General features: G+C 48.6%; 1 protein-coding gene across 1 annotated transcript in view; it reads right to left on the minus strand.

Moving 5' to 3' along the window:
- The window catches only part of LOC147659359 (RING1 and YY1-binding protein-like), a 338398-nt gene extending 313186 nt beyond the window's left edge, over nucleotides 1–25212 (minus strand). Inside the window, exons 1-2 of the mRNA XM_086951802.1 lie at nucleotides 24994–25212; nucleotides 20219–20344 (exon numbers count right to left, since the gene is read on the minus strand). Of these exons, the coding sequence (XP_086807928.1) occupies nucleotides 20219–20344; nucleotides 24994–25019 (152 nt within the window). The 5' untranslated portion in view covers nucleotides 25020–25212. The remainder of the gene's footprint in view (nucleotides 1–20218; nucleotides 20345–24993) is intronic.
- Nucleotides 25213–26909: the final 1697 nt, after the last annotated feature.

Below are 26909 nucleotides of genomic sequence, written 5' to 3' on the forward strand. Positions count from 1 at the left end.
CAGAAGGCATGCATCGCCACAAGGGAACAGAAGGCATGCATCGCCACAAGGGAACAGAAGGCATGCATCGCCATAAGGGAACAGAAGGCATGCATCGCCACAAGGGAACAGAAGGCATGCATCGCCACTAGGGAACAGAAGGCATGCATCGCCACTAGGGAACGGGAACAGAAGGCATGCATCGCCACTAGGGAACGGAACAGACACTAGGGAACGGAACAGAAGGAATGCATCGCCACAAGGGAAGGGGAACAGAAGGCATGCATCGCCATAAGGGAACGGGAACAGAAGACATGCATCGCCATAAGGGAACGGGAATAGAAGACATGCATCGCCATAAGGGAACGGGATTAGACCGGCAAGATGGCGTCCATCACTCGGACGTGTGTGTCCAGTGTGTCCACCACCCACTGGTTTTGTGGTGTAGCAGATTCTTGAGAGCAGCGGTGGAAGAGCTGGGGTATTGTCGAGGAGACGGGGAGTGGATGTACACCGCAAAAAAACAAGATTATTGTGGATTCTGAAGGAGATTAACTGAAGAAGGCAACGGATACAGATAAGCCGCGATGAAGAGCACGCTCACCTGTGGTGTGCTGGCGGCGTTGAATTGAGCGGAGTTGACTTTTGGCTAGCAAGCAGATTTGAAAGGAGGAGGAAGAAGGCAATTGGTATGTACACGTCACTTAGCTCAGAAACTCTGGCATAAAGTCATAAACTTCTCCATTTCAAATATCTGCATAGAGCCTACATTATACCAAAAGTCCTTGCCCAGATGCACTCCTCTAGACCTCACCGTTGCCCTATATGCGCAACTGAAAACGCCGATTTTATACCCTTAGCGTGGGACTGCCCGCCATTCAGGGCATTCTGAGGGGGAAGTTTTCGGACGTCTAACATTGATGACTGACTCTGAATAGACTCCTTCCCATTGCTGGCACTGCTGGGATATGTCCAGACTCTGGGTGCTGGAATAGGACCATTCGCTGCTATTGCCCTTCTTCCCGCAAAAAGGCAAGGGCTCCAGGCACTGGGGCAGCCCCATTGATGGCCCCAGCGGTTAAGGCCTGGGTGAGAGATTTAATTTATTGCGAAATGATTAATGATACTTATGCAACATTGCTACCACTCTCCTCCAGGCCCAAAAATATATGGTAGCCCCTTCACTCTTACCTGTTGCTCCATCCCGAGGAGACAGACTGAAGATGTACATCTCCAATTACCCCAGGGAACCTTTTAACAGACGGGAGGGATTGAGGAGGATTCCATACAAGGACATGTAGCGACGACTTGTTAAAATGTACTGATGGCTTACTACTGCATCTCCTGCTGTGGATTCTATGTACCTGACGTAGCTCTGCTCCTTTCTCTTTTTATCTCTTATGTTCTATTTTTGGGTTCTCTACAGCTTAATATTGTGCGCAATGCAGGTACAATTCCAAATTGGAGAGGCTTGCGCTTCAATGAAATCGTCGTATTCCGGCCGCCCCGGAAGTCAGGCACGGTCGCCTGTGACGGGGGCGGGGCCACGTCCAGACCGGAAGAGGAGGCAGGCGGAGTCAATGCGTCTCGCGGCCCGGGGCTCCTGTGAGCGGTGTGGAGCCCCGGGGCCGCGCTAGCAGGAGGTTGGGCGCCGCGTGCTGAGAGAAGAGTCCCCAACATTGGCCAGGTAAGTTCCAAAAGGCTGGGGGGGCTTGGTGCACGTGTGTGTGTGTGTGTGTGTGTGTGTGCGCATGTATGCTCGTGTGTGTGTGTATGTATGTGTGCGACGGTGACGGGGGGAGGGGGGCCTCGGTGCACGTGTGTGTGTGTGTGTGTGCGCGTGTGTGTATGTGTCAGGGGGGGTGTCTCTGTATGTATGTATGTATGTATGTGCGTGCATGGGCGCTTGTGTGTGTGTATGCGCATGCCTGTGTGGTGCTTGCGCTTCCCAGGAGACAGCGCCTGGCCACAGCGCGCGTTCCAGTTTCAAATCCGCTCCAAGGCGATGCGCGCGGCCGGGACTGTCTCCTGGGAAGCACAGTCGCTAACAATAGATCTCTAGCGAGACACAGCGCTGACGCGCTGTGTTTTCGCTACGAGACCTAAAAAGCAATTAGGCTTGAATACATCCAAGTCATCGTCACCGGGAAAGGTAAATGAGGACAATAATATGGATATATATACTGCGTAGGGAGAAGACTCTTTGGGCAGGGCAGATACGAGGAATCTAGTAATCTCTGAACCCGAATCGGAATGCAGCAAAAGTAATAATTCGGCCGCTAAAGGAGCAGAGGTCATAGAGCCTACGGGGAAAGAGAGGAATGTTGGACTCTACGTGGTGCAGGAGGTGCCTGAAACAACAGAATCAGAGACTGAGATAACAGGAGATGCTATGGATCCAAACAGTAAAGAAGCCGATTCGGGGGGAAATTTTTTTCTCTCTCTGAACAGTCTGATAAGTTGGAAGACGATGGTGAGAATGGGCAAAAATCAGGCTCCTGGGAGGGCTCAATAACTAGCCTGGGCAGTGATCCGAATTCCACAACCCCGGATGATGTATATTTTGAATTATCTACTGTACGTAAGCAAACAACAACCAAGGATAGGGGAGGGGCCAAATAGGACAAAGACTCCGCTCTGGGATTTTTCCTTGTCTGGTGAAATGATTCCAGAAGATGCTAACCTCTCTGGTCAAGCCGTGGGTGGGACTACAGCTGGTCTGGATGAAGAAATCACCCTGGAAGCAATATATCGGAGTATGCTGGACCATAGGGTTAAGACTACGGCTGAGAATTTGAAAACCCACACTGCCTGCCGAAACCCACACCACTAGTGTGGTGTGGTGTCTGCACCTACCTACTCTAGTGGGACTACTAAACTCTATATTGAGATGTAAAAAGGGTGTGCTAACCCCTTGACATGATGGTGAAAGTATGTAATGAATTTACGGAGAAAATGGCGGAGGCTGAGACTCAAATATCCACGTTAGAGGATCAAATGGAGACACAAAAGGGAGCTATAGAAGCCACAAATGCCCATTAAGAGGAGATACAGATCAAAATTGTAGACCTGGAAAATGGGCTTCGGAGAAACAACCTTAGGATCCTAGGAATACCGGAGGGATCTGAGGGACAGGGTGTGAGTACGTTTGTGGTGGAATTGTTTTCAGAGGCTTCCCGGAACTTAAGGACTGGAATTGGACTGTTGAAGTTCAAAGGGCGCATAGGTTTCCTATTAAGCAGCGACTGGCCCAAGGGGGACAACCGAACAGCGGCCATGGGCAATTTTGATTTCTTGGAATAACTTTTTGGCTAGACAGACTGAATATGATTTGGCGCAACCAGATAAAAAGAGGACGGGGAAGGGGGTACAATTTTTTGTTAGGCCTGACTACTATCATTACACGGTTGAAAAGAGATGGCGGCTCCGCCAATTAATTACCCTGTTTCAGGTAAAACGGGCACAAGCGCGCTTTTGTTGAATCCTGCTACTTTGAAAGTATTGGCTAAAGGTCAAACAAGGTTTTTTATTTCGGAGGTGCAGGCTAAGGAATATTTGACAACGTCATAAGATCAGTTACTAATGTATTGAGGGCTGTGATTTTTTTTACTCTTTTACTGCCTGGTTAGAATAGTTGTATAAGGGGAACTAGAAGGTAGTATGGTTGTTTTTTTGGAACTTTATTTTAGGATTTTTAGATAGTGTCCTATAAAGCTGTGAACATTTTACGCTTCTTAGTAATAACCAGGCATATGTTGGTGGGTGGTTGAACACTAGGCGGTATACTCCCCTTTAATCACAGGGCTATACGCCCTATTGCCGACGTTTTGGGGAAAGGGAGGGGGTGAGTGTGGGGGTAGAGGGGGGCATGGGGTGTTGAGTGGGGTAGATGGGTTGGGACACAGGATGGGAAGGGTAGGCAGGGAGGGTGCTAAAAATCTTTTAAAAATCAGTCCATATCAAAGGTTATGCAGGATCATATTTGCAAATACAATTAAAATTCAAATGTCTGTAGAAAAGATGAATAGGCTGACAGTTAAGTTGGTAAAACCCTTTGGGTAAAATGGCTGCTAATGGAGTACGTATATGCTCATTTAATGTCTGTGGTTTAAATCATATTAATAAGAGGAGAAGGGTTGCGGCAGATCTGCGATTTATGAAACCCAATATACTCTGTATTCAAGAGACACATATAGCATGGGTAAAGCGCAAGGTGTTAGAAGAGTTGGGATACACTATTGACTGCAACTAGTCAGTCTATTACAAATAGGGAGGTAGCGGTTCTTGTACGAGGAGGTATTTCTGGAACTGAGAGGGAATGGTCGGACAAATATGGTAGATGGGCGAATGTTGAGTATCATTGGTGGTGCTAAGGTCACAATATGTACAATATATGGATCAAATTTTGAAGAGACCTTTATAATGAAGAATTTGAATATGGAAGTGGCTATGTGGGATGCCCCTCTGATTGTGTGTGGGAATCTTAATATACATATAGAGGAAGATCAGTTATAAGATGACAATTATAAATATGTGGGTCGTACACCTAGAGTCTTTAAAGCATTGAAGCGATTGTTAAAAGGCCATGGATTAGTAGACGCATGGGCGGCCTTAAATGATTTGAATCCGGGCTATACCTTTTACTCATCAGGGATGAGGAATTTGTATCACCCGACGCCCGAGAGATTAAGATTTATTACCAGGGCAAGAGGTTCAAATGTCTGTTTTGTCCGAAGGACAGGCAGACTTGATAATAGTTCAAATAGGGACAGAACTGCTACCATCGCCGGCTAACAGCTAATCAAGAAATCCAGAGCAGATGCCTTCAATAACTAAAATGATTAAAGGTCTATTATTCGCTGAAAGTCACTGACTGTAGTCAGCATTTGGGTGGGCTCGATGCTGTTATTTGTGAAATTTAGATTATTGAAATGTAAAGTCGAGCGGCAATTACTGCAGACTTTAAATCACACGTCATGGAGCAGGATAGCACAGCTCCCACCGGACTGCCAAGTAAAAGACTGGAGACTAGGGAGGAGAGGAATGGAGGCCTTCAGTTGTGCCCCTCGGTTTCCTGCTCGATTACCTAAACTTTGCTCCTCCTCGTGCATTTCCTTGGGCCTGGTCTCTTGCCCTTGTGCCCTCTGTGCCTTGTAGAATCATTAAAGTGTGCCAGCCGGGCATATCTCTGGCATAGTGGGGATTTTCGTTATTTTTTTTACCTTCTGTGACCGTCACATCTGAGCTGATGCCAGAGGCAAATGCTATGCTTCCCATTACCCTCTTGTGCTTCCTGCTTGCCTGCGTTTTATATACAGTGAGCATAATAAGCAGAAAATCAAGGGCCGTGTGAAAACTATTTGTTCGGCAGTACTTCTCACTTTAGCAGCATCTATGAACAAAAGGTATGCTAAAGAAAACAGGAAAAGACAGCTCATACTTTCGAAGGTTTGCCTGGAGACAGTTTTCCGATAGTACATTTTCCATTAATGCCATGTATTCTACACATTGAGGGGCTTTCTAGGAGTTTCATTACAGTGCTGATCATACCTTTGCTGAGGCAGAACAGCTACAAACAGCTGCTGTCAATATAGGCGCCTCCCAATCCTCACAGGGGCATAAGCTGGAAAACTTTAGGTCTCAGTAAGAAACCCATTTAAATAATGTTTTAAAAATTGTGTTGTTGTGTTCAAGTAGTTACGTACACTTATGTAAATGCCAAGCTGTTTGTCCTAACACATAGGCTATAGCCTTTAGGCTTTAGCCAAGTGCAAGCAGTTTTGACAGGTAAGGGAATAGAGTCCCAGTAAAATAGAACATTTGCTCAAGATCACACATTGTAGTTAAGTGGGCAGCATTAGCATTAGAAATTTAGTTCCCTTGTTTGATCGCTAATTTGGCAACTAGGATACATCTTAAGAAACATGATGTATTGTGTCCTATCAGACGGCAAACGCCTGGGCATTAATTATATCTCAGACATACCCCAAATGGAGCACAGTATAATGCACAACAATGCGCTACTGCAGCACATAAAAAGGAGTTTCTTTAAAATGGCGCTGGAGAACTGGCTTCAGTTGTGAAGGGGGCCTGATGGGTCTGAAGAATCCAACTCAGTCTGCTTGTAGTGGATATATTAACGAGGCCTAGGTGTTCTTTCACATCACACAGGCTTAGCAGTGCCTTGCAGTCAGGCTGTAAACACTTCTGTATGTCTAACAGTCTTGTCCTTTGACTTGTCTTCTCTTCCCAGTGCTTTTAATGTGCTTTAACACCTACATCTTGCACTGGGGTTGACCTTAAAAAATCACCACAGAGGACACAGGCTTTAACCCCAAACAGACAGCATTGACACTATTGTGCTTAAAACATATTGCACACAAATTAGGTAAATACAAGTAGACGGTCCTGTTAAAAGAAACACTAGTACAGAGGTCTTCAAACTGGGGGGTGCCAGGCTCATGCTGATAAAAGTGCTTTATTTCAAATTGAAAAGATGAGTATCAGTAAGGTACTCTGTAATGGGCCATCACTAACTCCTTTTGTCATTATATATTGGCTCCTATAAAGTGTCAAAAGGGAAGGGACTACATTTATTCCTTAAACCTCCTCCTCCACCAACTACTGATAATCACACTGTGAATACTTTTACACTTTATTAAGGCCTTGCTAACCAGAATGGAATATTTGGCAATCTTGTATTTGACAGTTTTTTTTTTTTTAAAAGGATAGTATATCTTAACTGCAATATTCAAATGTTAGACATATAGAAATATTTAACATTGCAAATGTATTAGAATAATTGTTAAAAACCCTTGGTCTGATTTTTCTATTTTAAAGTTTGAAGACCATTGATATATGAAGAACCAACATGTCAATGCTCTGTACTGGAATTTAGTAAGATAGTAGCCAGAAAACAAAATGGATGCATTTACGTAGTGTTCTATACAGAGGCTATCAGCTTTGGTAAAAAAAAAAACAAAGGCACCAAAACTAGCCTGTGCCCTGCCTGACACCTCCACTATATCTATCCACGTCTAAAACACCTATCTTCTAATGCACCATAGTAAATTCATGAATCATCTCTATCCACATCTGACTCTTTCCAGTCTCTTGCACTCGATCAAATCCATCCTTTCTCCCCTTCTCTAGTTCCTTGTGTAACCCTTGCACCATGCCTTCAGGACTTCAACTCCAAACTCTTCTCTTTCTTCTTATCTAAAGCCTACTGCTATTGTTTAGTTCCCTGTTTAGCGCCCCTCCCTTCTCTAACTATATGCTAACCTCGCAATCATTCCCCACTTCTCCGGCCACCAGCCTAACACCCCATGTAACCACAAAGCCATCAACAGCTTCCCAGGGACACTTGAGACATTTTCAGCTGATAATCGCTGGGCCACTACTGGCCCAAGAGTTATCTTTATTACCATTATGTGTTGCAATGTCAGTCACCCAAATGAAAATCTTTCACATCATGTGAGATGATCCTCTGATGTTAATTTGACTGAAATATGCAGAACTGTCTCATAAGAAGAAAGGAATTCTGACTCCTGTCCTTCACTGATGAATTAGAAAAACTATCCTTTGCTCTACTGAAGAAAACATAGCTTTGGTTGAGGCATCCTGAAGACTTACATGTATATCCATCTATGACTTAGGGCTGGATCCCAGAAGTTTTGTAGATTCTACAATGTTTGTTACTGTATTTTATTTGCCAATACCTAGTGCAAAATGTATATTGTATAGTTATTTTCCAGTAAAAACACATCAAGTACATTTATAACAGTTATTGTTTTATCCAATCAAAAGTTAAAAGCGCCACAGAGTAAAGTTAATAGTGCCATAATCTCTACTGCAAATATTAGGTACTTTCTTTGGAAGCTCGTCTAATTGAATTAAGCAATAGGCTGGGCAAGTTGGTTTCTTTGCAGGGCAAGTAGATTTCTGTAGCATGTTGCCCCTTGGACAAGTACATTAAAAAAAATATTCCACATCCCTGACTCATATCCCCATCATAAATTAGTTAGACCCGATTATGTGTTCATGTCTAAGCTAATGATTTTTGGAGCGAGAATGCAGGTCTGGTTTAGAATACCAGCAGACCATGGCCCACTATTGTTAGATGTATTTTGTTTTAGGCAGGTTAAAACCTGTAGGGTATTTACGTTTGATGGGAAGCTTTTAATGGAGAAGGAATTTAATGTGTATATGTTGATTTGGATCTTTCAATTTTTGGAGATCAATGGGAAACTTCATCCACCACAATTGTATGGGATGCCCTTAAAGCAGGAATACTGGGCGAAGTACTTAGCTATGGGTTGGCCAACCAGAAATAAGCAAAAGCTCTGATCCAGCAGCTCTTGGAAGATTTAAGGAGGCAAGAACAAGAGCGGATACAGGTGCTTAGACAGGGATTATAGCTTAGTGATATTCAAAATAAGAGTTGCGTGTTGTAAAGCCAAAATCAATGCGATCTGGTGTAAGGAAATAACTTATAAATATAAGTTGTATAAATAAGATAGATATGAATATGGGGAAGCCACAAGACGATGTCTAGCACGAGGCTAAGAGTTAGACAGTGCTCGCAGAAAATAAAGGCAATGGTGGATGTGGATGCTGTAGTTAATAGTTTTGAAACGGTGGAGGAAATATTGGACGTAATCTACAATTTTTATCAAGTGCTATATTTGCAAAGGCATGTCAATGAGCAGGAAATAGAGTATTTCTGTTAACAACTGAATGTAGCTAAACTCAGTCAAGAACAGCAATTGTTATTAGACGCGACAATTACTATGGAAGAGTTGGAGGAGGCAATGGGGTCATTGGCGAGGGGTAAAGCTACAGGCCAGCTAAGCTTCTGCTCGAGTTTTATCCAAAAAAAAATTCAAGTTTTGAAAATGGACATGCTGGCTACATTTCAAGATGCACAAGTAAGGAATCTCCCTCCATCATGGGATGAGGCTAATATAGTGGTGTTTTTAAAGAAAGATAAGCATTCTAATCTCCCAGGGTCCTATAGACCAATATCTATGTTAAATCCAGATGGTAAAATATATGCGAAAATACTCGCTATTAGGTTGTCGCAAGTTATCACGCCTTTCGTGTCTACACATCAACATGGTTTTAAACCGGGTCGAAGTACGGTAAATCATTAATTGATTAGTTTCTCTTATTGACTATGCTAATGTAAACCAAAGGAGGCTTGGCTAATCTTTCGACACGGAAAAAGCGTTCGACCGAGTGTCATGGCTGTTTTTATGGGCAGTTATGCGGGTGACAGGGTTTGGACATGGGTACATTAGTGCAAAACAAAGTGCTAAGTTGGCATGTCCGGGCGAGGTACGGTTAAGGGAAGAAGATACATACTTGGGTATTAAAGTGAGAATGTCATTGCAGGATTTGATTCAAGTGAATTGGTCTAGTATTGTTTATGGGGTTCAAAAGCAGTTAGATCGATTAAAATGCTTGCATCTTAAGATGGTGGGAAGATGCAATGTACTTAAGATGGTTATTCTTCCCAGAGTTATGTATTATTTTAGGGCGGTCCCATTGGAATTAATCAAAATACAACTTCAGGGATTGCAATTTATCTGTGATAGGTTTATAAGGGGACAAAGGAAAGCACGGCAGGTGTTTAAATATATGCTACCACGTGATATGGGGGAGGGATGGTGGGGTTAGTTCCTAATTTTGTTTTTTATCATGTATGTATTCTTCAAAAAATACAGATATTGTTGACTGGTGAAGATGAACTGATAGCGGAAGCACCATCAATATACCAAATGTTGCTAGGATTAGAAGCCAGAAATTTCTTTGTTATGTTTTATGTACCAAGCTATTTAAAAAAAACTAGGTTTAAGGTAGTGCTCGCAGCTTATACCGCTTGTAAAGTAGTACGGAAGGCGTTAGACGTTTCACGGTTTACTTATTATACGCCGCTGGATGTGTCAGCTATCTTCCCTGCTAAATTCTGGGATGTCAGGATGTCGAGTTGGAGGGCTAAAGGGATTAGACTATTAGGAGATCTATTTGAGGGTGTGACGTTAGACTCATTTATAGGGTTAGTAAATAGATATGGACTTCAACAAAAGGAATTTTTTTAATACCTACAGGTTCTGGATTTTTTTGTTCAAACATCATATAGGCAAGGGAATAATCAAGCTCCTGATAGTCGAGGTAATTAGAAGGAGGGCGCAGTTAGGTGTTTTGTACCTTATACTAATTGAAACCCAACCTGACGACATGGCTGCACAAACAGTTAAATAGAGGGAACGACTTGGACTGAAGGGAGAGTATGTGCAAACATCAATTGATATGGCTGGGAAGATTTTATTGTCTGCAAATTTGAAAGCACATTATAAGATGATTTATATCACACACCTGTGAAGATGATAAAGTGAGGGGGTTCCAATGATGGTAAATGTTTTAGATGTAGTACAGAAAAAGCTGGTATGGTTCACATGTTCTTTGATTGTAATGTGCTCCAGCAATTAAGGCTTCAAATAGACCAGTTTTTGTCGGAGGTTTTAGGACAACAAATTTGTTTGACAAGAGATATAATGCTGATGGGTATAGGTGATAATGTACAAATAGGCCGGCCAACATATAAATGTAGATAGATTATATTCATTGCAGCAGCGGTGGCACATCTATGTATTGCCTCAGTTTGGTTGCAGCGAGAAGCCCCTACGTTTGAGATGTGGTGGGCTAAAGTCAACAATATTTTCAATTTGGAATATAGCCTTCACTCTCTTAAATCACTGAAGCGTAGAAAGCTCGGTATGCAGATTTGGGGCCCGATGATTGAACATCTGAATTAATATTATGACTTAGGGAAAACGTATCGTGCATAATTCCTATTTTTGTCTTTTTAGTTGTATCTGGTTTTATGTCATGGCCTGATATATTGTGTTATGATTCTGAATAATTGGTTATGAATTTTGTTCTGCTATTTGATATGGACTGTACAATAAATAAAAAAATAAAAAAAGGGAACGGGAACAGAAGGCATGCATCGCAATAACGGAACGGGAGCAGAAGGCATGCATCGCAATAACGGAACGGGAGCAGAAGGCATGCATCGCAATAACGGAACGGGAGCAGAAGACATGCATCGCAATTATGGAACGGGAACAGAAGACATGCATCGCAATAACGGAACGGGAACAGAAGACATGCATCGCAATAACGGAACGGGAACAGAAGACATGCATCGCAATAACGGAACGGGAACAGAAGACATGCATCGCAATAATGGAACGGGAACAGAAGACATGCATCGCAATAAGGGAACGGGAACAGCAGACATGCATCGCAATAATGGAACGGGAACAGAAGGCATGCATCGCAATAATGGAACGGGAACAGAAGACATGTATCGCAATAATGGAACGGGAACAGAAGACATGCATCGCAATAATGGAACGGGAACAGAAGACTTGAATCGAATAACGGAACAGGACTATAAGGCATGCATAGCAGTAAGGGAACAGGACTAGAAGGCATGCATCGCAATAAGGGAATGGGAACAGCAGACATGCATCACAATAAGGGAATGGGAATAGAAGGCATGCATTGCATTAAGGGAGTGGGAATAGAAGGTATGCATCGCATTAAGGGAGTGGGAATAGAAGGCATGCATTGCATTAAGGGATTGGGAATAGAAGGCATGCATTGCATTAAGGGAGTGGGAATAGAAGGCATGCATTGCATTAAGGGAGTGGGAATAGAAGGCATGCATTGCATTAAGGGAGTGGGAATAGAAGGCATGCATTGCATTAAGGGAGTGGGAATAGAAGGCATGCATTGCATTAAGGGAGTGGGAATAGAAGGCATGCATTGCATTAAGGGAGTGGGAATAGAAGACAGGCATCACATTAAGGGAGTGGGAATAGAAGACAGGCATCGCATTAAGGGAGTGGGAATAGAAGAAATGCATCACAATAAGGAAATGGGGACAGATTATATCCATGGCAAGAATAGTGGTTAATTAATTCATTTAATTAATTGCGGGTTTCTATTGCGCTAGAATCGACTCCCAAAGGAGTATCTCTGCGCAATAGACCGCTGGGGAACCAGTCCTGGCTTTCCCTGTGAGATGGTCCCTACTGGGCGTCTCCAAGGTGAAACCAGGCATCCCCGGCGTATGTGAGGGGCCGTTGTGGAGATGAGGCAAGCTAATGCCCAGAGTTGCCGAGTATGATCCCTGGTTGGAGTAGGCACCGAGGTGAGAATTATCAAGTCCGCCGACCCTGGTCCACGACCCTGCCGTGTCGGGAATTGAACCCTGGTCCCAGGTCGTCCTCTGCTCCCGGGTCTGCCGCCTCTAACCAGTGAGGCGCACCACTCCACTCTAGGCTCTTTTAGGAGAGTATATTGTTTTGCCAGCTATAATTTTGTGTACATTTGTACTTTTCGGACTATAAGGTTGTGTGTGGATTATAACTGCAACAGTTCAATTACATGACACTGAAATAGGGACACAATGGCACTGTCACAGGGTCGCAAAGCGACATATGAGCATGGAGATACTGGCACTATTACAGCAACATTGACATCTGGACAATATGGAAAAACTGATACATGGGCACTGTGACGGACACTGAGAAACACCACAACACTGACATTGAGACATGGGGATTCAGGAACACAGCGTCAGTGACAAGGGTGCTGGCACATGGACACAGACACTAATGTGTGGACAAACTAGACTTGGGGAACATGGGCACTCGGACCACGGGCATAACAGAAAACTATGGTCCCAACAAAACATTGTTCTTTAATAACACTTACAGCCAAGAGGGCATTATATTGGCACATGCTGTCCATCAGCAAAACGTGCTAATCTTTATTCCTGAAAGCACTAACGCAGCCTATCAATTTTCAAACACAATGATTCCTCTGTTATGCTCAAATGATCCAGACCCCTTCATCAGCTCCAGAATGCACCTTTTCGCTGAGCGTTCCGACACAAAGTAAAGGGACTTTAATCAGGCGAGGCAAGCTGCACTGGAAGGGGGACCGAGGCTCTTCATTCTGTTATTTGAGCTTCCCATTTTATTTTATGGCACTGCCTTCCACTTGTCAAACTAGTTCAAGTTTATTGTTTGATTATTTAAAATCATTACAAAAAAAAAATCCTAGAGAAATGGAATGCATCTGCACAGGCGACTAAGATTTTCATGCTATATAAAAGATCGAAATGCATCACTATTTTGTCTTACAAAAATTGCATGTCTATAAAATTCAATTATTATAAAATAGTACTTTAAACAGTTTTAAAACTAATAACAAAAGTTTTTTTTTTTAATATGTACCCCCTGAATAAGGGTGTGGGGTGATTTTACATGAGTTTATATTTGGTCATCGTCAGCTTGCAATAGGAAACTATTGACGAGTTTCATGAATTTGACTCCTCGGCAAGCCAGGATACACGACGAGCCCTCCAACCAGCGTATAACTGCTTGCCTGCTGGACCGGATGTTCAGTTAGTTAGAAATAGCTTTTAGGCACTGTCTGCTTTGGCTTAGGATGGCTGGACAGGCGCATAGCAAGTGGATTAGGGTTTCTTTTTAAAATCCACATAGTCGACAAGATTCTGAATTAACAAGCATTGGAAATGCAATAGGTCTCGCATTAGAAAAGTTGGAGCTATTGGTCTTGTAAATGTTTTTTTTTTATTTATGTGTTGTTTTTGAAAATAGCTAAATTAATAGCTTTGTCATTTACAATGCCAATAGTTATAACTTTTGCAAATGTGACACCTATAGCATTTGTAATGCAACATGTTTTGTATTTACGTGACTTAGATGTATTGATATTACAAATAACAATGGCTTTTAATTTTTGTAAATAATTAATACTTAATTTATTTAATTTATAATGGCAATAGCTTAAACGTTTGTAAATAACTTTTGTGAAGATTATGTTCAGTGTATTTTATTGTGACAAAAATCCAAGAACATTGCATTTGCACCTACACACACACAGAGCCACACACATATAGATGTGGTGGTGGTGGATCTGGGGGATATGGTGGTGGTGGATGTGGTGGTGGTGGTGGATGTGGTGGTGATGTGGTGGATGTGGTGGTTGTGGATGTGGTGAAAGTGTTGGTGGATGTGGTGAAAGTGTTGGTGGATGTGGTGGTGGAAGTGCTGGTGGTGGGTGTGGTGGATGTGGTGGTGGTGGATGCGGTGGTGGATGAGGTGGCGGATGTGCTGGTGGATGTGCTGGTGGATGTGGTGGATGTAGATGCGGTGGATGTGGTGGTGGTGGATGCGGTGGTGGATGAGGTGGCGGATGTGCTGGTGGATGTGGTGGTAGTGGATGCGGTGGTGGATGTGGTGGTGGTGGATGCGGTGGTGGTGGATGTGGTGGTGGTGGATGTGGTGGATGTGGCGGTGGTGGATGTGGTGGTGGATGCGGTGGTGGATGTGGTGGTGGATGTGGATGTGATGGTGGATGTGGTGGTGGTGGATGCGGTGAAGTGGTGGTGGATGTGGTAGTGATGGTGGATGTGGTGGTGGTGGTGGTGGTGGATGTGGCGGTGGTGGATGTGGTGGTGGATGTGGTGGTGAGAGAGTGGGCAGGGCTTCAAGTCCATACTCCAAAACAGCACACCTTGCATCCGCAGTTGTGCGTCTCCTCCCTCATCATCTGGCTCCTGGAGGAGGGTTAGCGGCTCTTGTGATGTCCTCAGGCAAAGGGATGAGGGTGGGAAGAAGCCGGGGGGGGGGAAGGAAGGGGGAGGAGAGGCGGGATGTATTTACAAGCTTTAAACAAGGGGTGGGGGGAGGTGTGCTGGGAGAGAGAGTGGGGAGGGGAAGAGCTGCTGGCAGAGCATCCTTGTTATGGGCGAGGTGTTGCTGTAAAGTGGATTATAGGCTGATCGACTAAGAGTCGGCAGGCTGGGGAACAGATGCTGCTGGGGAACGGATGAGGGGAGGTGCTGGCGGCTGGGGAGGCAGGTGGCGGAGAGCAAGGGGCGGAGCGGGAAGAGCTGCAGAACAAAATAGTGTGTAACTTTCTTTCTTTACCGAGCAGTTTATGCAATCTCTACAAGTTGCGCTATAAGAATCTGGGCAATTTTCCGCATGTCCAGCTGATGCCTGAATTCCGTGCTGCATGCTAGAGTGCTGGGGGGGAGGGGGCGGAGCGGGAAGAGCGTCGTGAGGGGAGAGAGAGTGGGGAGAGGGCGGAGCAGGAAGAGCTGCTCTCGGCAGGCTGTATCAGTGTGGAATGCTGGCGGCTGGGGAGGCAGGGGACGGAGAGCAAGGGGCGGAGGTGTGCTGGGAGAGAGAGTGGGGAGGGGAAGAGCTGCTGGCGGAGCATCATTGTTATGGGCGCCCTCGGAAACATGCCCCGTTCTGTGAGAGGAATCGGTGTGGAGAGCAGAGGCTTCCGCCAACAGATGGGTAGGAGAGACTCAAAGCTATCGGGCAGGGGCTGTGCTGGAGGCGACTTGCAACCAAAGAAGCCGCACTGTAAGCGGTGATGCATAGGTGTATGACACAAGAGGCAAGCTGCGTCTTGAGCCTCCTTCCGCTCGAGGCAGAACAGACAGTTTCACGGAAGACAAGCAGTGCTAGAGTGCTGGGAGAGAGAGTGGGGAGGGGCGGAGCGGGAGGAGCGTCGTGAGGGGAGAGAGAGTGGGGAGAGGGCGGAGCAGGAAGAGCTGCTCTCGGCAGGCTGGGGAACAGATGCTGCTGGGGAACTGATGAGGGGAGGTTCCCTGAAGAAATGCGACACGGCAGGCAGGGGAGGGGGCGGAGCGGGGGTGTGGGAGGAGTGCGGCTGAGGGAAAAGACATGCAAGGCAGGCGGCTGGGGGCATGTGCACGCGCTTTTAATGTCAATGCGCATGCGCATTGAGCTTGAATTTCACGGGCACGGCAAGGAATCGCCATCGACTTGCAAGTTGGTTAAAGTCTGTTTAAGCCCCCATAGTCTCGCAAGCTCAATGCGCATGCGCATTGACAGGCGAGACCTAAAAACTGGCTTCCATGAGGGGAAAAGGTCCTTGGAGTCATGCACACCCATTCTAAACTTTAAAAAACACATTTTTAAATAAGAGCGGAAATGGGCAGATAAATAAGCTTGATGCTTTGAGAGCTTTGTCAAACTAATTCAGAAGCACTGTGTAGGTAGAGAGAGAGGAAGAGAAATCGGTACCGAGAGGAGTTATGGACCTAAAATGAAACACTGACTATCAGTCAGTGGTTTGGAGTCCAAACAGCTCTAACTCTGTAAAAAAAAACTATTAGTACAGGGGTCAAAGGTGTTGGTTTCCTAAGTCCATCAAGGCATTCCTGAATGCAAGGCTTGCACATATCAAAGCAGCTCAGTTTTGGTCACACCTACCTCTTCCTTCGACCATCCTACAGATCCGGTCTATTTTCTTCCTCTTGCAGGTTCATTTTCAACCCCATCACCCTTTGTTACTATTTCCCCAACTTTCTCTTCTGCTTTCAGTATTCCCTCCTACTCTTTTGGCTTGGGTCAAAGTCGGAGTCGCATAAAATTAGTGCTGGTGCATGCCACCTTCAACCACCTGCACAAACTACACTCTAGGATTAGAGATCTGGAAAGATGGATGGGTGGTCGCCGTGCTAGTTCTAGCTCCTTTTGGCTAGTGGAGACGGGCACATTGTCACACTCCCTCCCTGGGCTTTGACCACGATCCCCCAACAACCTATGCCTTCTTTGACTTTCTATCCTGCTGACTGTCCTTTGAGTTCTCTCCCAGCCAGCACAGAGGTCAATAACAGTGGGGGTCTTATCTTTGTATGCACCATGTTGTGTACTCAAAACTGTACAGTTTAGAACTACCTTTAAACCACACTCAGTCGTTATCAATGTTTTATTAAAATGTGCCTAGAAACACAGCATCTCCCTACAGGTGCCTTGTGTGGACCCACCCCCATGTATAATTGCATTTGTACTCTCTTCAGTTTTGTCAATTTGATTGTTCAGAAATGCTTTTAAGACAATTACACAAACACATTTCTTGGAAAAATTCCCAATGTTTGTACTCACTGGGCTTTAATGGCACCATTTCAAGTTAGCACTTAAAAATACTGTGCAAAGTGTTTTGCCCTTTAAAATCTCACTATACTGTACGTTCTTTCAAACGATGCTGTAGCGGACCGACATCTGTTTATCCTGAGATCCCCATCATGCTGTAGTTATTTGGGCCTGGTCCTCAAAACAGTGACCCATGGCTAAGGACCCGCCACCTATCCACCATCCTTTAGGTAAAGGTCTGTGGTACGTCACACTTGGAGTAATAAGATGAGCCACGCTGAGGATATATATGCAACTTCCTTAGGCTTATTAAGGTTCGGGACTTTAAAGCCCAGACAAATTAACCAAAGCCTAGCTGCAACAAAAACAGTCCAAGAGAAGATACAGTTTGGTTAATGCCTTTCCTAGTACTGAAACTGATAGGTCAGCTCTAAAACAGCATCACTTGCATATCGAAACAAAGCAGTAGAACAAATGCAGAGCGGCCTTCATTAGGGGAATTAGTGCCTTATTAATCAAGGATTAAATACAAAGGTAACAGTCAGCACAAGCCCCTGGTGTAATATGATGGACTCATCCAATTGGCGAGCGGTCCTCAACCCCGCAGTACTTTTTGGTGAAGAGCTTCAAAATGCAATCTCATGAAGACAATGAGCCCACTACTCATCCCAGATCAGATACCTTCAGCGAGCCCACTCCAACAACCACAGAACCCAATAGTAAATTATCTAGAAGACATCATGACTGCGCCAAATCCGGAAGGAGACCAGCATGTGCCGCACCGTCACCAGGTCTTCCATTTGCATAAGCAAAACCCTTTGAGACTACAACAATAAGGAACATGGGTCTGAAATGGCAGAGATATGCCTCCCCCATCTTAGATTTAAACGAAGCGCGCTCCTTTCCAAGACATATCTCAGTAGCCAATTAGAAGAGACACAGATGTTGAGCCACTCAAGGCCGCATGACTTCAACATAGACATGGCACCACCAGACAAAAAAAATCCATGTCCGACTCAATGACTTAGGGATCAAAGACACGAAAGGTTCAGCAATGCCCAGAGCCTCACAGCTGTATGTTAGCCAAGCAATCTGATCTAAAGCATGCTGCTTAACACCACGCTGCAGTGCTAGTCGGTAAAGACCACTCTGGGAGCAAAGACGCTTCTACACAAATTCTCAGTGGTGGAACTTGCAAAGAGGTTCCAGTTGAGGAGCAGCTAGGTATGTGAAAAGAAATTATCCTCTGTTGGTACCCCTCAGGAGACCCTTTACCTATCCCTCATCAGCTTCTCCAGCTACCCAATGATGGAGGAACCTATTACTCTAATTAAACATGACTGTGGACAAACAAGTTAAACGAAAACATAAAACATTTGGACTGCAGAGAACATTACAACAGATAAACCATGTCAGTAGTAAATTGCAATAACATCACATGAGACTCGTAAACAGTGTTAAAAAAAATCAACAACTGGTAAACAACGTTGAAACATCACCAATCACACAGAGACTTTATCTGGGCCGCCACTTCTAGACCTTGGTTTCTTGCAGCTCCCTCACAAGTTAATACCCGTCAAGAGAACTAGTAAACCGAAGAACCACATGACAATGTTTCATACACGCTGAAGAGTCACACTATTCAATCACAATTTTACTCAAGGGCAGGCCTATGTGTTACCAACAGCCATGGTGAACAGATGACTACATGTTTGGGGCGCCCTCAGTCCAGCAGCAAAGGGCTCTTCCTCCACAACTTGTCATAGGATGAGCTTTCCAAAAAAGGACTGCTACAAAGAAACCAGCACAGCTCAAAATTCACTTTACAAGAAGCCCAAAGCAACAGATCCAGGGTCTGCACAGTAGGAGGAGCCTGGGGGCGACCCCCAAGGGGAGGAGGAGCCTGGGGGAGACAACCCCAAAGGGGGGAGGAGCCTGGGACCCCCCCTGGGAAGCAGCCTGGGACCCCCCTGGGAAGCAGCCTGGGACCCCCCTGGGAAGCAGCCTGGGACCCTCCTGGGAGGCAACCTGGGACCCCCCTGGAAGGCAACCTGGGACCCCCCTGGAAGGCAACCTGGGACCCCCCTGGGGAGCCTCGTCAGACAGCACTGACCACTGCGTCAGGAACACAGAAGTCAACTGCCACAATGACAGCCAACCTCCAAATGCAACACTGGCTAATTTAAACAGTCCATGAGCATTCTTCTTCCAGTTCCTCCCCAAAGCAACAAGCAGCGTCGAAAAAAGACAGGCATCAGAAGTCAATCCATGAGATTGGCCACAACCTTAAAATAACAAACACTTTAAAGTAACAAACACAATTCAATTTCTAGAACATTCTTCTCGTATTTACATTAATAAGACGGATAGTGGAGGGAGATATTGGGGTTCCAGAGATTGATTGAGACTTTACCACTGTGTTCCTGTATACTTTTATCATCATGCTTGTTCCAAAATGTCACTATGATTCTTTTTGGTTTTGTATGCAAATAAAAAGATCTTTTAAGAAAAATAATTTAAAAAGAAGACAGTGATTTCCTTTCTCACTCTGTGGTTTCAAAAACCCATGAGGGAAGGAAAAAACCACACACAAACAGAAAAAACAAGTAATGAGTAAAGTCAAATTGGGGAGTGGAGCACCAAAGGGAGACAACAGCTTGAGGTGCATGGACGGAGTTAGGGTTCCTAAAAGGAAGAAGGTGGTAGAATGCCTCTTGGCAGCCCTTTCCAAGGCTGTGAAAGGTAAGAAGAGGGGCAAAGGCACCATTGGCGGAAGCCAAGAAGGTACTTCGTTTCTTTGTTGGAAATCTGCTTCTGCATGGCTGATCTACACTGTTCCTGAGGCTATGGGAGTAAGAACCACTAGGGGTGAAGGAGGGTCCCTGTGTGGGGATTTCAGTGGGGATGAGGGTGCTATTTGGTGCGGAACCTTAGTGCACGTAATAGGTGCTCCACCTGAAAATTAGGTATATTACAAGTCTTCCACCTGCAAAGGTTGCTCTGTTCCACAGGGAAGAAGTGTACTCTATAAGAAGGTAAAGAGTCCAGATTTAAGTCAATCTGGAGATGCCCTATTCAAGGAGGGAGAGGTTTTACTTGGAAGTCAAAGTATCTGTGCCCAGGACCTGAGGAGGAAGGCGATTGTGAGGGGCAGATGTGGCGATTTCAGAGTCAGGGAAGACAAAGGAAGGGGAGAGAGGCAGCGGCCTTTGTACCTGGTGGAGGTCCCCTTCCGTACATCACAGATGCTGCATTTGAAGGCTTCGGCGCTGTTCCTATAGGTACACACACTGCAGTCCCAGAAGCCCTCGTCCACCGCTGGCTTTGCTTGTCTCTTGGGTCTTTGAGGAACAATGAGACAAAAACAGAGAAGCAGGTGAAATTACATATTTTTTACCTGAACCTATGGAATTCAAAAAGGAAGTAAATCCAAATAATGACAGACTCACACTGACCTACAATCCTCTCACCCACAACGAAAGTACAGATATCGGGTGAACTAGTGCTAAAGATGAGCTGGAACTCAGTCTAACTTAAGGTCTCACTCTTAATTCCACTCCAGGTATGGGCAAAGCCACAAAAAAAATCACAGAAGTTCGGCCTGCAAAGGGCACACTTTCACAACTCCCACCCTTACATCCAGCTAAAAAAAAAACTACGAGTCACAATTCATGGGAGAACTCCACTTCCACAGAGGCCAAGCCCTTCGAGGGGTGGAGCATATTACACGTGTCTTTTTGCTTCATACTCCATCCACACCGGCGTATTAAGCGCTAGTTAAATGCAAACAGAGCACAGCACACGTGCTACTAGGGCCAGGATTTGGCCTCTATGGCTTGGACTTCTAGACCAAAATGCCGCTCCTTGCAGGAGAGGAAAGGAGCTTTTAAAACAGGAGGCAGCACACACTTCGCAAACAATGCCAAACAACCTTTATCTAACCACCAGCCACACACCTCAGAGGGTGGGAGACCTCCCTTTCCCCATATCATTTCTCTGATATATGGGCCAGAAGCTGTTCTCAATGTTGGGTTGTGTGTGTCAGCAGGTGTGGGGTGGTCAGCAGGCAGTAAGGGAACCCCCCACCATACAGTGGGTCAGAAGACGGATTGGGAGTCGTCCTAAGCAGTGTCAAGCAGAGGGTGGAGTCTGCACTACACAGAGGATTAGTAGGTGGGAGCTGCCCCGCAGTCAGCAGGCGGTCCCCCTCCAGGCAGTGTCAACAGGGCGGGTGGTCCCACACCATGCAGAGGGTCAGCAGGTGGTGTGGGTGGGTCCCCCACCATGCAGGGTCTGCAGGGGGTGGGGGGAGGGTCCCCCACCATGCAGGGTCTGCAGGGGGTGGGGGGAGGGTCCCCCACCATGCAGGGTCTGCAGGGGGTGGGGGGAGGGTCCCCTCACCATGCAGGGCCTGCAGGGGGTGGGGGAGGTTCCCTCACCATGCAGGGTCTGCAGGTGGTGGGTCCCCCACCATGCAGAGGGTCTGCAGGCGTTGGGGGGGGCATGTCACCCACCATGCAGAGGGTCTGCAGGCGGTGGGGTGGGCGGGTCACCTACCAAGCAGAGGGTCTGCAGGCGGTGGGGTGGGTGGAAGTCCGACACCATGCACAGGGTCTGTAGACCGTGGAGGGTGGAAGTCCGACACCAATGCAGAGGGCCTGCAGGCGGTTGGAGGGGTGTCCCCCACCATGCAGAGGGTCTGCAGGCGGTGGGGTGGGTGGAAGTCCGACACCATGCACAGAGTCTGTAGACCGTGGAGGGTGGAAGTCCGACACCAATGCAGAGGGCGTGCAGGCGGTTGGAGGGGTGTCCCCCACCATGCAGAGGGTCTATAGGCGGTGGAAGTCCCCCACTGTGCAGAGGGTCAGCAGGTGGGTGGGGGAGTCCCCCACTGTGTAGAGGGGTCAGCAGGTGGGGGGTGGAGTCCCCCACTGTGTAGAGGGGTCAGCAGGTGGGGGGTGGAGTCCCCCACCATGCAGAGGGTCTGTAGGCGGTGGAAGTCCCCCACTGTGTAGAGGGGTCAGCAGGTGGGGGGTGGAGTCACCCACTGTGTAGAGGGGTAAGCAGGTGGGGCACCCCGTGTAGAGGGTCAGCAGGAAATGGGGCAAGTCCACCACTGTGCAGAGGGTCAGCAGGTGGTGGGGGGCTCCCTCACCATACAGAGGGCTTGCAGGCGGCAACTCTGCACTACACAGTGGGTTAGTAGGTGGAGGTGCCTGGCAGAGGCACATCCACCTGCCTCTGATCCTGGTTATCTGGGGTCACCAGATAACAAGGATCAGAGGGCCCACCTGGCAGGAATGGGCCCATCCTGTGGCTACCTGGTGGGCGAGAGGTTACTTAGTGGCTTGCTGGTGTGCCTTGAATCTCCTGGAGGGCCTAGGGTCAACTTGCGGCTACCTGCAGTACCAGGGGTTTCAGATGGCTTCCTGGAGGGGGGAACATAAGGTAAGGAGAGAGGCTGTGTGGTGACTGAACGGGTCCAAAAGTCACTGATTACTTCCATGCGGTTGCCCAATGGGATAGAGGCCGCCAAATCCTGTTGGGTTTGAAGCATGGGAGAGGAACACGTGGTAAATTAGTTGGAGGCTAGGGGGCTACTCAGTCAGCAGATGACACAAGGGGTCACTTGGTTGGTGGGAGCTGCGAAATGATTGCTTGCGAGGGTGTCTTAGCCTGTTACCTTGCCATAAAAGTGGGTTTGGACAGAGTAAGCATGTGAGTGCAGAGGGCACCTTCATTGGCGTGGGGCTGCCTGGCAGCTATCTGGTGGGAGGTTAGGCTGAAATGGTGGGACATAGAATTGAATGAGTTATTTGAATCATAAGCTGTCTGGTGTGAAGAAGGTATCGAGGTAGAGGAATCTGGGAACTGATTGACTACTTAGTAATGGGGCCGAAGCTCTGTCTGAGGAGGGGGGGGGGGTAAGATGAGGACTGCAAGTACTAGCAGGTGTCCGACTGCTGAGAGGTAAAGGGGTGTATGGGGGGTGAAATATTTGGGGAGCTCCTGGATACCCAAGTGGGTGAAACACTGGTAGGCAGCCGTTTGGTGAACGTCTTCAGGGTATGTCGAAGAGGTGGAGCAAGAAGCCAGTGAAGTCAACTAGTATCCAGATCAGTCGAAGACTGCTTTAGGGGGGCTGTCTGGGGCAGGCAGTACTGGGGCAGAGTGGCTGCTGTAGACCTGGGACTGTCTGGTGCGCAGGGGGCGAGTTACTGAGGAAGTCTCAGGCCGTCTGGGGGAATGCCTTGGGTTTGTCTGGGAAGCAGGAGTCTCCTTGACCCTGATGGGCCTGTGCTTCTTCCCTGCCTGGGGCAGTGTGGGGGCACGGATACTGTAGAGTCTGCCTGGGAAGCAGGGGTATCTTGGACCCGGATGACCTGTGCTCCTGTCCTGGCTGGGGGCAGTGAGGGGGCACGGATACTGTAGAGGTCTGCCTTGGGTTTACATGGGAAGCAGGAGTCTCCTTGACCCGGATGTGCCTGCGCTCTTGCCCTGGCTGGGGGCAGTGTGGGGGCACGGATACAGTAGAGTCTGCCTGGGAAGCAGGGGTATCTTGAACCCGGATGTGCCTGCGCTCTTGCCCTGGCTGGGGGCAGTGTGGGGGCACGGACACTGTAGAGTCTGCCTGGGAAGCAGGGATATCTTGGACCCGGATGTGCCTGTGCTCCTGCCCTGGCTGGGGGCAGTGTGGGGGCACGGATACTGTAGAGTCTGCCTGGGATGCAGGGGTATCTTGGACCCGGATGTGCCTGTGCTCTTGCCCTGGCTGGGGGCAGTGTGGGGGCACGGACACTGTAGAGTCTGCCTGGGAAGCAGGGGTATCTTGGACACGATGTGCCTGTGCTCCTGCCCTGGCTGGGGGCAGTGTGGGGCCACGGATACTGTAGAGGTCTGCCTTGGGTTTGTCCGCTGGAGGATGGTCCTTGGGTTGGGGGAGACTGTGGGGGCACGGGCCGGGGCGCCTGACAGCGCCTTGAGCCTGTGTGCCCCCTGTGGGGAGCTGTCTGGAGGGCCAGGGCTCTCTGAGGTACAGCCCCAGCTGGTTTCAGTGGGGCCGGGCAGGCGGGGTGCTCCGGGGGTGGGGCTCTGGGGGGGGGGCAGGTCTGCATTCCTTTGGGGGGTCCCTTGTCTGCAGTCCTCCTGGAGAGGAGTGCTGGCCTCATTCCTTTGGGGGGTCCCTTGTCTGCAGTCCTCCTGGAGGGGGGTGCTGGTCTGCATTCCTTTGGGGGGTCCCTTGTCTGCAGTCCTCCTGGAGAGGAGTGCTGGTCTGCATTCCTTTGGGGGGTCCCTTGTCTGCAGTCCTCCTGGAGGGGGGTGCTGGTCTGCATTCCTTTGGGGGGTCCCTTGTCTGCAGTCCTCCTGGAGGGGGGTGCTGGTCTGCATTCCTTTGGGGGGTCCCTTGTCTGCAGTCCTCCTGGAGAGGAGTGCTGGTCTGCATTCCTTTGGGGGGTCCCTTGTCTGCCGTCCTCCTGGAGTGGGGGGGGGGGGGTCTGCACTCCTGCTTATGAGCGTAGGTATGAGAGGTTTGCTGCAGGAGCATTCTTGGGGGGCGTCTGTCTGGGTTGGGGGGGGGGGGGGGGGGGGTTGATGGATGCCGCCGTGTCTTCGGGCCGGGGCCACATTCAGTGGACTGTGCGTGGGGGCCGGGGTGCTCCATGGCCTGAGCTCAGCGGCAGATCTTCACTGAGGTGGGGGGGGGGCGGTGTATACGGTGTTAAAGACCCTCTTGGGGGCTCCGGGGGTGTCTGTCCGTGGAGGATGAGCCTGTCAGTCGGCCGGGTGGGCAGTGGCCGGCTCTAGGGGCGCGGGGGGTGCCCTGCACCCCCTGGATGGCGGCCCTACATGCCAGCCTTGGGGCCCAGCGCTCGCTGCGCCAGGCGCCCGCCGCACAGGGGCTGGCACGGCCCGCTCTGCCCTGCCTGCCCCCGCCTCCCTCGCTCCTCAGCCCCTCCCCCTCCCGCCCTCCGGGCCCGGGCGGCCCTACCTGGTGGGGCTCTTCTTATCGCCCATCGTCACCCCCACAAAACGTCAAATCCACACGGGAAAAAACACAATCCAGGGTTCCCGAAAAAAAAAGCCACAAAAAACGGAAAAATCAAGTCCCAAATCCCAAGGCCGCGCGCGCGGTGACCTCGCTCCGGAGCCGCTGCCAGCCTCGTCCTCTCCCGGCGGCGGCTGCAGAGCGACTGACCGAGCAACCGACGGGGCGGAGGGGGCGTGGCCCGGGCCCTAGCGTCACGCGCAGGCGCCGGCCAATGGGAGGCGGCACGTGCCCGGGGACGGAGGAGGCGCGGCCCCGGCAGGCTCGTAACGCGCAGGCGCCGGCCAATCAGGCTGAGGGACGTGCGGCGTGAGAGGGGCGGGAGAGCGGGGCGCGAGGAACAGGTGACGTCTTGCTAGGCTGCTGCCTCTGCACCCTTCGGAGCCGGGGGTTGGTTGGCGCGCGGGCGACGGTTGACAGGGCACGAGGCGGCGGGTGGCCGCCGTCGCGAGGCCCGAGCTGTCAGTTGGGCCGGGGCGCGCGCTGTCAGCGGCGCGACCGCACGTGGCCGCTGGAGACGGCGGGCTCCGGCGCCGGAGTGGCAGTTGGCCTCGCGGCGGCGGCCAGGCGGATGGAGCACGCGGGAAACGAGAATGCCCGAGGCCCACTTGGCGCAGTTTATACCTTTCGAGCAGGTGAAGAGCGGGCCGAAGTCACGGCCAGACCGGCGTGAATGACCGTGACCGCTGCCGGCCGTGGGGCCTCCTCCTCTGGGGGAGCAGAGCCCCGGCCTGCATGGCTGACCCAGCACAGTTCAGTAACATGCCTAGGGCGCTTGGATGGCCGGTGGTACTTCCACTGGTGGCTACCCTCGGCGGTACAGGGAGGGCGTTGTTGGGCAGCCTCGCATTCAGGCCCATGCTGCAGACCTCGGAGGTGGCCGAAGAACGGGGTAGAGTTTACAGAAAGAGCTCCTCAGAGTGATGTCAATCACTTAAAAAACCAGAGGAGCATTTAATTGATGGACTGAAGGAACATTTCAGGACACAGGTGTTAGTTTCCATGCTAAAACAGGTCTTTCTGTGGGCTTCGTTTGCAGGCAGGCAGCTGCTGGTGCACTCTACACCGCCAACCCATGAGGGAATCAGACGATAGGAAAAGTGGAGGCAGTTGCCTTTCTTGGACGGGCTGCCCTGTTTCACCCTGAAGGATACAGAGAGTCCAGGCAATTCCTTGGATTGTGTCTGGGGTTCATTGTTCTGCTTCACATTGGAGGACAGGAAGAGACAAAGCAGTTCCAGGTCTCCGACTGGCTGTTTTTTCCCTGTCTCATCTTGGAGGATAGGAAGAGTCAAGACTGTTGCCTGTCTTGGACTGGCTGTTTGTCGCCATGCTACTATTTAGAGAATACGAAACTGCTTTAGCTAGTCCAGACTTGGACCAGCTTTCGGTTGTCTTGTTTCACCTTGGATGATAGGAATAAATAAGGCAGTTGCCTGTTTTGAACAGTCAGTTGTTTGCCCTGCTTCACCTTGGAGGCTAGGAAGAGACCAGGCATACGCCTGTCTTGGACCCGTTGTTGGTTTCCCTACTTCATCTTAGGGGACTAGATTGGACAAGGCACTTGACTGTCCTGGACTGACTGTTTGCTGTTCTTCTTCTTGGACCACAGGAATGGCCAAGTAGTTCCCTGACATGCAACAGCGGTTGGTTACCCAACTTCACCTTGGATGATTGGAAGAGACAAGGCAGTAGTGTAGAGTGCTGCTCAGCCTGTGCGCGTGTGTATGAATGTTGATTGCATGAATGTTCGAATGGTGTGTTGAATGTCAGTTGAAGTTCGGGCTGAGCAGATGTCATACCGCTCCTGGTGGGGTTCTCCAATTTATATCCTAAACCAAAATAAAGATCAACTTACA

Source organism: Lissotriton vulgaris, unplaced genomic scaffold, assembly GCF_964263255.1.
Source record: "Lissotriton vulgaris unplaced genomic scaffold, aLisVul1.2 SCAFFOLD_643, whole genome shotgun sequence".
In the NCBI taxonomy this organism is placed as follows: Eukaryota; Metazoa; Chordata; class Amphibia; order Caudata; family Salamandridae; genus Lissotriton; species Lissotriton vulgaris.